At 42.7% G+C, this 10,347-nt stretch overlaps 1 protein-coding gene across 1 annotated transcript; it reads right to left on the bottom strand.

Moving 5' to 3' along the window:
* Positions 1-7,097: 7,097 nt before the first annotated feature.
* On the bottom strand, positions 7,098-10,084 carry c7h19orf67 (chromosome 7 C19orf67 homolog). The gene is made up of 7 exons (XM_030778924.1): positions 9,967-10,084; positions 9,573-9,753; positions 9,158-9,302; positions 8,645-8,745; positions 8,092-8,241; positions 7,362-7,526; positions 7,098-7,242 (listed from the first exon to the last, which is right to left on the bottom strand). The coding sequence occupies exons 1-7, from the start codon at positions 10,082-10,084 to the stop codon at positions 7,098-7,100; spliced, it is 1,005 nt and encodes a 334-aa protein (XP_030634784.1).
* Between the last annotated feature and the right edge of the window lie 263 nt (positions 10,085-10,347).

A 10,347-nucleotide genomic window follows, 5' to 3' on the forward strand; every position in this document is an offset into this window, starting at 1 on the left:
ATCACAACTCTGAATGTGCAAAGAAAGCGAGTGTGTTTTTGCTCTGAGACTGAACCACGACATTCAGGGAACATTTGTTTGAGGAGGGATCCAACACCAACACAGCCTTCCACAGCCTCCCACAGCCCCCCCCCCCCCCCCCTTGTTGTTCCTGTGTCTCTTTCCCTTCTTTCCCTCCCCCCTCTTTGTCTCCCCTGTCCTCCTTGCCTCCCACCGTCCTGAGGAGGAAGGGGAGATCTGGTTCCTCGGAGTGCCTGGATCTCAGCCTACAGGTGCTCAGGTGCTCCACAGTTGTTTTTCTCCTTTGTCTCTCTTGTCTCCTCTCCCCGCAGCTCTTTGAGAATCGATTATTGATTCTTCCAACCTGGGACTGACACAATACACTGCTAATCATTCCAAGACGGAATCACTGAGCTGCTCCAAACGCATTTTTCAAGGCTTTGGCTGTCCTCAATACTTGCTTTGCTCTCACTGTCATTGGGGAGACATTTGACTTGGGAAGTTCATCTGCAGGGATACTGGGCATCGAATGCACCCTTAACTTGGATCAGTGTGGCTCTGGTTACATATTTTTTTAAATTATTCCTCTGGCTTTTACAGTTTTGTAAATGCATGTTCATCTTATCGTTTAAACATGCTAATGATAGGAGTCTTTTTTTTGTTGTTGTTGTTTGTTTGTGAAGAGTGTACATTGCATGTGCATCACCACTGCTTGTTCAGCCATGTAATGCCACATCATCCTTGGTTAATGTGCATTGAGAACACTCACGTTTGCATGCTAACTAACTGATGCGTTGTATGGTTATGCTATTTTCACTTGCTTTATTATGTTGGTTTGTAAACTTCTGCTTGTCACGATTGTTGGTGGTTACTGCATATACAGGATATGGCCTCTTACTGCACACCACAAAATGGGGGGGGGGGGGTAAAAAACGCTTTGGCACAGAATCTTCTCACCTAAATAAAGGGAGAGGAAGGAAAGCAATGGTTAAGTAATGGTTGCACAAGTTGCTCTTTGCGCTAATCCCTCCTGGCACATCCTCCACTGTAACTGTTTCTATTGTGTACCTCATCCCTCCTTTTGCTACCTCTCCCAGGATGCTTTGCACTCCAGGCTGTCACACGGTCATGCTGTGTCCTTGTGTAGTCTTGTGTGAGTCAGGGCTCCGTTTGTGGCAGGTTTGCGTGTATGCTGATCATTCAGTTTCAAGTCACTGGTGTACCGAGTGCCATTGCCATTTGGTTTTTACAGATGCCTCCTAGTGCAGACTGAGGTTGGATAAAAGGAAAATCAGTATACACGCAGGCCTTCCAGGAATGGGTCTGCATACTGGCAGCCTATATGTAAGAGCATAACTTAGCATAGTTATCAACTGTACATGTCACTCATTTTTACCTGCTACATAGACTTGCAAGACACAGCATACTTTTGAGCAATTCCTTCTCACTCTATTCTTGTTCTTCTCTCTTGTTGTTCTTCTGTCTCTCCCTCTTTTTCTCCCCCACTCTAACACATTCTGGGTGATCTCGGGTTATTCACAGGAGGGAATTCTTGGCAGGGACACCGACAACAGGAAGTGCTCACCATCCACATGACCATGTCGCCTAAACATCGGGTGCGGCCGCGTTTCGACCACGTTACCCAGCCACCACGGATTCCCACTGACTTGCCTCCCAGAACACCCAGGGTGGAACCTAATGCCCAACTGCGCAGACTGGAGCTACATCAGCAGCAGATCCTTGAGATTCAGCAGAGACGAGAACAGCAGACCCAAGGCGTAGAGAGGCCAAAAGAAGAAAAGGATTTAGAGAAGGATGAGGAAGATGATGGTGATGATGACGATAAGAAGGAGAAGGAGAAGGAGGAGGAGGAAAGGAAGCGAGAAGAAAGGCAAAAGGAGTTGGAGAAACAGAGGAGAGAGCAGCTCGAGTTACAGCTTCAGCAGCAGCAACAGGAGCTAAGGCAGAGACAACAGATTATGCTGTGGCAACAAGAACTAGAACAGCAGCAGCAGCAGGAACAACAAAAACAACAGCAGCAGCAGCAGCAACAACAACAACATAAAGCTCAATCTACAGTCCTGCTGTCCCCTTCCTCTGGTCTCTGTACTATCTATGAAGCTCTGGAGACCAGCGATGGAGAGGAAGAGAAAGAGAAAAAAGAAGAAGAAGAGCAAGTGTCTGAGCTCAAAAGAGGTGAGGATGAAAAAGCACCGCTGTCTGGGGGGCTCGAGAAACAGGTTTTGGACAAAGACGAGGAAGACAGAGACTTGGGGCTCGCACCAAGCCCACCAGCTTCACACAAACTGAATAAAGACCAAGAACAAGATCAAGTTGAACCACAGGACAAGCCTTCGGATAGCCCCCATCGGTCCTCCTCCTCCTCCTCTGGTTCTCCTGATCGACTCCCTCCTCTGGAGCTGGACTGGGACAAGAAGGTTGACATAGTGCAGCAGCTGATCAATCAGACGTTGCTGCTAACAGGTGACGGCTGGGGAATGCTACCAGGTGGAGGAGGGGGCACACTGAGCCCTCTTGAGACTAGCCTGTGGCCTACACTCCTGCCCCCGCTCACCCCACCTTCTGCCACCGTCACCTCCGTCAGTAGCTTCTCCCCAGAGACACAGGGAAGCTCGCCACAAGGAGAATGGACTGTGGTGGAGCTAGAAACTCATCATTAGCAGAAGCTGTCCCAGCACCAAGGCCCTACATATTTTTTTTGTCCTAGCCTTGTCTTGTGAAAGACCATTTATGTGAATCAGTGGCTGTGTAGTCGTTATGGTTGGTCTCGTACTTGCTCCAGTAATTGGTTCAGAAGGCAGGGAGGGAGGGAGGGAGGGAGATGAAAAGTGGAAGAGACTGAATCATACATGGGCACATGTTTCTCCTGTGTCATGTGTTCTTATGTATTGTGGTACTTTTGAGTTACGATGAAGTTTAAGAAAAACAAAATAATACATGCAGTACAGTTGAAGTGAGTGTTAAGGCTGTTGCAGATACAAGCACAGGACTGCTATATCTTTTGTGTGTATGTCTCTCTCTCTCTCTCTCTCTCTCTCCCTCTCCCCCTCCCTCCTTCCACCTTCAAACCAGCACCGCATTGCAAGTCTGTAACACCCACGCCCATTACTTGATCCACCTCATCTGCCTTCTGTCTGTCCAGCAGCCATGAGGCGCCACAGATTTAGTGCTGAGTCATTTTGGACCGGTGCAGCCAAATGGACTTGCCGTACCGGGGCTGGCCTCACAGCCTGTGCCAAAAAGGCCACTCTCATAATGAGGTTTCTGAGAAGCTTCTTTCAACTCTTGGGCTGAAACAAAGTGTTATGTGAGGACGGCACAAATGTCAGCATCACCACTTGATGGAAGAGAACATCCAGACTCATAAACAATAGGTTTTTTTTTTTTTTTTTTTAAATCTATATCTTCAGACAAAGATCCAAAGTTGTTTTAGAATTAACAACCATTTCTACTGCACCCGCACCCTTGAATACTTGATGCTAAACATATCGCTTTATTGGGGGGGGGGTTGGGAGCTTATTCATGGTGTATGTGATGACTAGATGTACACTGGTAAGCTTGTGAGTTGTCTTTACCTTCTGATCTTAAGTTGTAATTCATTTTGATGCTATGCTTGTCTATTTGGAGCTTTAGTTTTCTCCTCTGAACCTCTCTTTTCCCTTACTGCCTGCTGTTTCACATGCCGGGTCTAGCCTTGATCGGGAACAAGTGAACCAAGGCATCAGCTGTTCAATTAGGCCCGGTTGTGCAGGACTACAGCACATGAAATGAACTAGGGGGGACCCTCAGAAGGAATTTTAGAGGCACTGACTAACTGCTATGTTTTTTATTCGTGATGGTTATTAATCTACTGGTGTATTTATTGTTTACAAAATGTGAAGACTGACGGTTTTGGGGAAGGATTGACAGATTGTCTCGTTTAAACACTGTGAATATCTGTAACCCTTGGGTGAAGTATGAAGGATCGAAAGGGACGAGGGAATGTTGCACTAAACGCGTTATTTGGTGCGTTTTGTCACTTTCGTTTATGTAGAATTTTCTAACTAGCATTAATTGTAGCGTACCTGTACTATGAATTTGATCAAAATTCTTAACTGATCAGTAGACGAGGATAGTGTTTTACAGTTGAAATTTTATTCTAGTAGCTCTCTTTGGTTATGCACTATATAATGTAGTAATTGAAAAAAAAACAGAAGAATAGACAAATATGTGCAATTAGGGAAAACAGCCTCTGAACTAAAATCTAAATCATCTTATCATGTAATGAACGGACAGTTTAAACTGGCTCAGATTACGCTCTTGCAGCTCTGGCTTTCCGCCTTTTGATCTATCAGATGATTTCCCGATCTGACGAATAACGAATATCAATGCGTAAAATAACAGCTGAAAAAAATCATTCGTGGCTCGTAGGATCGACGAGGCGTTTCACCGAGGATGCACTAGATCCCTTTCGTTGGATGAGTTCATCTAAAAGCCATATCAGGACAGCGTGTTAAGGATCAGGAATGCTGTCCATCACTCGTTTGACTCAGCAATCACCACTTTTCCCACACTGTGACTGACAAAGGGGGTTGTGTTGGTAGTATTGTGGTGTTACTTAAAAACAAAAAAAAAAAAGAAAATTGTGATTGTTGGCTTTTGTAAAATGAATGAAACCTTGCTGTCGGGTGTTGTGGTGTTCATTGTTCTGCCCCTCTTGGCTTACATGAGGGAAAACTGTATGTATGTCAATGTGTTTGTATGTACCAAACACCAGATTTTGTATCACACAATAATAGTAAGGGATTTGTGTTAAATAATACTGTCTGGATGGTGCTCCAAAAACTTTTGCTAAATAATAATAATAATACTCATAACAAAGGTAGGCTGTGTGATGAATCAGCTAAATTTTGAAGCCTGCTAAATTTGAAGTTTCACTGGTTGGGGTAGCCCGCTAGCGCCCCCTTATGTATGGAATTACCATCGTCCTGCATAAACAGGTGGAACAGTGGAGCTGAACACTGAGCTTAAGCAATTGGGACACAGCAGAGTCATTTTTATCAGTCCTTCAGGGGTAAAAGTGTTGGAATGGACCGTTTTTGTATCGTGATGGTGCACAGATGCTTGACTAGACTGTGAACATAGCTTGTACGTTCATCCAAAAGGTTTTCTGCGGCTGCGTGAGGGGCAAGACCACTGGCAGCGTTTGACCACGTTCTGCTTTGACGTAGTTAAGCTGTGCTTTTTTTTTTTTTTGCTGTTATGCCAATTGACTGTATTTTGGCGTGTGTGGTTTTTGGGTATATTTGGTATGACATGATTTAACCAGTTCCCTGTTCATCCCGTCCTGGGACACCAAATTTTCACACACACAGTGTTTTCAACAAAGCTGAATTTCTGTTCGGTCACGTTAAACTGTATCGTTGTTGTCGTGGCGTGTAAGGGTTTGTATCAGAAGGGCAATGCCTTTCACAGTCAGGACACTGTAAAAAAAAAAAAAAAAAAAAATAGAGCTTTCTTTTGATTTTGTACTGTAGTGTAATTTAGTGTTGTGAAGTAGAGTATACAGCACACATTTATAGCTCTAAAACAAACATGGTTCTAGAAAATGAAGTATATGGGTCGTAATGATACATAGGCAGAGATAAAATAGGATATTTAAATCTTAAGTGTACATTTGCCAGTTCTCTAGCTGTTTAGACGTTTTTTTTTCTTTTGGTTTTCAACGATCTGACGTTTTATTTTCTATTCACCGAAAGTTCTTAATACCACTGTAAATTGCAATCAGGGAGCAGATCATTTGCAGAATAACTGGGTTCAAACAGGTATTTTCTAAATACATATCTGAGCTGAGAATAAGGGAAGAGTGTGAGGCTCACACATTAATCAACCCACTGCAGGTGGAGTGATTTTTTGCCCATCTGTGTCTCATATAGAGCACTGTGAATAATACAGGTGTTAAAAGGAAAAAAAAAATGCATAGTTTTCCACTATTCAGCACTTAACTTAAAACAGTTTAGTTACTGCAGGTTTGATGCATTCCACTGACTGAAGAACAAGCTTAGGAGTCCACAGTGTTGCCAGTTCAAATCTTGGCCTAAATACTCCAGTTGTTTCCAGCAATAAGGATTTTTTTTTTTTTGGTATTGGCGTGCTGGGACTCGGCTGTCAGTTAGCAGACTTGCATCAAATTATCATTAGTACACATGTTTTAAGGTAAGAACACTATGGTGAATTTCGTTTCTTTTTTTTTTTCTTTTTTTTGTCCTAATGGCAAATGTCTTTTAATGAGTCATTCAGGAAAAAACGAGAAACTTTTGTGGGAGTAAATTTTGGTACTGAACTAAACTGTTTTATGGGATTATATTTATACAGAAATCACGTGCTGTTCTCCGAGTGCTCTTTTGAAAGCCTACACATATCAATATTGTGAACTGTATGGTAACATAGAGAGACGACTATTATGCACAAAGAAAGGAAACACTTGTACACAGGCCGCATTTCAGGTGGTACTTTTCTCAAGTTTTATGTATATTTTTGTAATTTATTCTGAAATAAAGGTACTTTTTTTCCCCCCTTCTCGGAATTGGAAAAAAAAAGAAAAGAATCCAAACGCGGCAGCTCATTCAAATCACAAACTGAAAGGAACTATTTTTATTTTCATGTGATTTGTTTTATCTTTCTTTATGATGAAAATAAACTGAAAATATGCCTCGAACCTTTGTTTCACGCATTACTTTTGCGGGTTTAACAGGTTTTCGTATCAACTGTAAACATAACAGCCTCTTCGAGAAAAAGAAGAGTCCTTGAAAAACACTTTAAGAACAGAGAGAAAACTTTTAGCATCACTTTAGCATTAAAAATATGCACACACTGTGTGACTGTTGAATGACAAAGATATGAAAATAATCTGAAAAACATCAAACAAATTTAGTAGTGCTTCTGAAAATGAGGCCTACAAAGAAGAACTGGGACGTAGAGCCAACATGACTAAAACCAAAACGCAACATGGTGTGAATGCAACACATCAGTTTAACTATGTTGTAACAATTTGACTGATACCTGTCTGCTGCTGAGAGATCCTTTTTCAGCTTGAGCTACATTGCTGTGGTAACAGTGAACCCACCCTCCATGGACAACAGCTCCCCCAGCAGGCAGTCAGTGGCAATGCAGGCTGAGGGCTCCTCAGTTCCCAAATACAACAGCTGCCGATACTGACCCTCGGGAACCCAACACAAGATCCTGCAACACACATATACAGACACAGCGCAGAGTGGTCCATCAAATCCTTAAGTTCACATGCTTAAAGACTGTTTGCTGATGACTGTTCTGAAGTGGGTCTCTATTGAATTGGTGTTTACCAGTCATAGATGTCCTCTGTTTGTGGGTCTGGGTGTGTTTGGATCCACTGGCCGATGGACCACATCCTGACTGTGCCACCATCCACACCCATCGCTCTCTCCCTTCCTCCGTTTCCGTCCAGGTCGGCCAGGGCTTCTGACATATCCTCACAGCATAGGAAATAACTAAGAGGGAAAAGCTGTGATTGTCAGGGACAGATGACATTTTCTCCATGCTCATTAGCAGAACACTTCACTGAATGCCTGACTCTTAGATTCTCCCTCTGCCCTCTCTGCACTTGTGGTTTATAACATATTCATATACTGTACTTTGACTGCGTAACAATATACTTAATTCATTTCAATCATTTAACATAATTTTCAGGTCTTTGAATCACGCCATTTGATCAGTCTAAGTCTCAGCTCCGTCCTGGGTCTTTCTCAAGATACTCTAACATTCCGACTAGAATTAGAACACAGAACAGATTCTAAGTTCTACGCGTTTTGTGTCTGTTCCACACAAGAACTACAGCACTAGACTTCCCTAAATAGACTCTGCTTGGATCATGTCCTAAATACAAAACAAGTCTTTTCAATCACCACAAAACATCTCTCCTGAGGAACGCTCCAAATGGAGAGCCAAAGAAGAAATATGAAAATCCCCCCATTTAGCCTCACTCACTACTCAGTCTGGGTGCCTCTCTCTCCCCCTTTCTCTGTCTTCTCTTCCTCTCCTCCCTGTGTTTCTTGCACATTCTCTCTCTGTCTCTCCACGTTCCAGCGCATGCGTTTGTAAAGCCCTGTGTTAGTGGTGGACAGGAAGGGGGCGGGGCAGCAGTACCGAAACACTGACACCTTGATGCTGTCTATCTGACACTGGCCGATATAGAAATGGGAAATACTGAAAGAAAGGGGCGAAGTGAATAAATAAATAAATAAATAACAAAGAAAAGAGATGGTTGTGCAGTTGGAGGGTGCAAAGACTGGATATATACACAAATGCATTGTGTCAAGGTAAGTATTTCTTACTAAAGGGGAAAGAGACACAGTGGTCAACCACAGTGGTCAACATGAAAAATGAGTCAGGCAATGTGCTTGTGACCTACAAAAAAGTCTCTGCTTAACAGTGGATGACACTAATCTAATTTCTAATCTACTCTGACTCAGTACCTTTGAGTCAGTATGCTGTCACAGACTACCTCATTACTCTGATTGCCCTAACGAATCACCTGTGTTTAGTAACCGCTCAATACGCCGCCACTATGAGACGCACTGCTACTACTATGAGTTAGTTTATTAAGTACCTGAGAGGGTTAGCTTCTTCTAAGGACAGGAACCCAAACGAGGCATACAGCAACACAAGCCGCTCCAGACGAATACACAGCTGCTCGGAGAACTGCAAAAGCTGTAATACACCCAAGCGCACACACACACACACAGACCAATGCAGTGACAATACATGACGACACAACTCGGGTTGTAGCTTAACTGCTTAGTTCACTGGAATCATTGCAACATCACTATTGAACCTTACATGCAACCATCGCAATTCATAAGATGCTCTCAATTCCGACTTTCAATTTTCGACTTTTGGCTCAAGTTATCTGGCTAAATGAAAAATCATACTTTGTGGAACATCCCCATTTTGCCAAGGAATGCGAGATATTGATAAAAACAACAACAACAACAACAAAAAACAACAGAGAGTGGTTCTGTGTAAACTCGCTCTCTAAAAACATTTTGACACAACTACAAGTTCGGCACTACAGCTAACGGTTGGCACGGCCTCATTTAATCCCCACTCTCGTGCCTATTACCCGAGTGCGTATGTAGAGAGGTAATCGGGAGCGATGTGGCAACGAGCTCCGAGCAGTCGACTCCAGGTACGTGAAATATGGCTGGCAGGTCCGCAGAAAAGTTGGCACAACCCGAGAGAATCCCTCGTTTTGGTGGTGGTCATGACTATGCAAACCACACAAGAAAATATTTTCAGAGGAAATTAGGTCGTTTGATTGCCCTCCTTATCTATAGCCTGACTACGTTTCTTTCACATCACATCTAACAGATAGCAACAGGGTGTTCAATGATGGCCACCAAACAGCAACCTTTAGTATGTATATTACAGTCATACAATTCAGACTCACAGAATTCTAAAATTTAGACAACAGAATCCAAACATTTATCCACTGACAAAGCAAAAAGAAGACATTTTACTCTTAAGGCTAACTGCACCTGTACATGAGATGGGCCTGGAACTCGTCGGCTTTATTCAGCAAATACTGTAGCTGCTCTTCAATTGGCTTGATCTTTTCGTCCATCATATTCATATCATAGTAGGACTGTGTGCTGTCGAGATCAGATTGCTCTACACAGTACCGCTGACTACCCGTGGAGGGCGACACTGCACTGTCATCTAAAATGAAATAATAATAATAATAATAATAATGTTAATTTTCTCTCTCTCTCTCTCTCTCTCTCTCTATATATATATATATACGTGTGTGTGTGTATTAGGCGAAGTATATGTATTAGACAAAATATGGGCAGCAGTGTCGAAATTGTGTAATACACTTTGTTGAAATTCATTAGCACATGTCACCCGTCTCGGTTAGGTATATTTTCTTACTGGTTGATAAATTTGATGTCTCCGGGTCATTAGTTTCTTCTGGCTCCATGTTTTCAGGGCTCTCTACAACGACTGTGTGCTCCACCAGTCCTTCGCTGACCACTTCAAACTCTGTCATCGCTAATGTGAAAACTGTGATGGAAAATAGTTTCTTAATTGAACGTCTTTTGTTAACACTAAATAAGACTCACTTGAATGAGCTAGTTGTTTAAATCTGATGACAGTATCTTTCAGTTAAATGTCTACAGGCTAGCTCATCGCAGGTGTCATAGTGACGCTTAGCGGTCACGACGAAGTAGTTAGCCTAGCTAGATTTAGCAAAAACGAGAAAAAAAAACCGTTTTAAATTACGGGTATTCAGGAATAAGAAAGTATTGTTAC

Source organism: Chanos chanos, chromosome 7 (assembly GCF_902362185.1).
Source record: "Chanos chanos chromosome 7, fChaCha1.1, whole genome shotgun sequence".
NCBI classification, from domain to species: domain Eukaryota; kingdom Metazoa; phylum Chordata; class Actinopteri; order Gonorynchiformes; family Chanidae; genus Chanos; species Chanos chanos.

Bases quoted from the DNA above. Each gene is read 5' to 3' on its own strand.
- c7h19orf67 (XM_030778924.1), bottom strand. From the start codon at position 10,084: ATGACAGAGTTTGAAGTGGTCAGCGAAGGACTGGTGGAGCACACAGTC. The intron at 8,746-9,157 runs GTAATAGGCACG...GGTGTATTACAG, and splicing joins CTCTCTACATACGCACTCGG to CTTTTGCAGTTCTCCGAGCA. The intron at 7,527-8,091 runs GCAAGAAACACA...TTTCCCTCTTAG, and splicing joins GAGAGACAGAGAGAGAATGT to TTATTTCCTATGCTGTGAGG.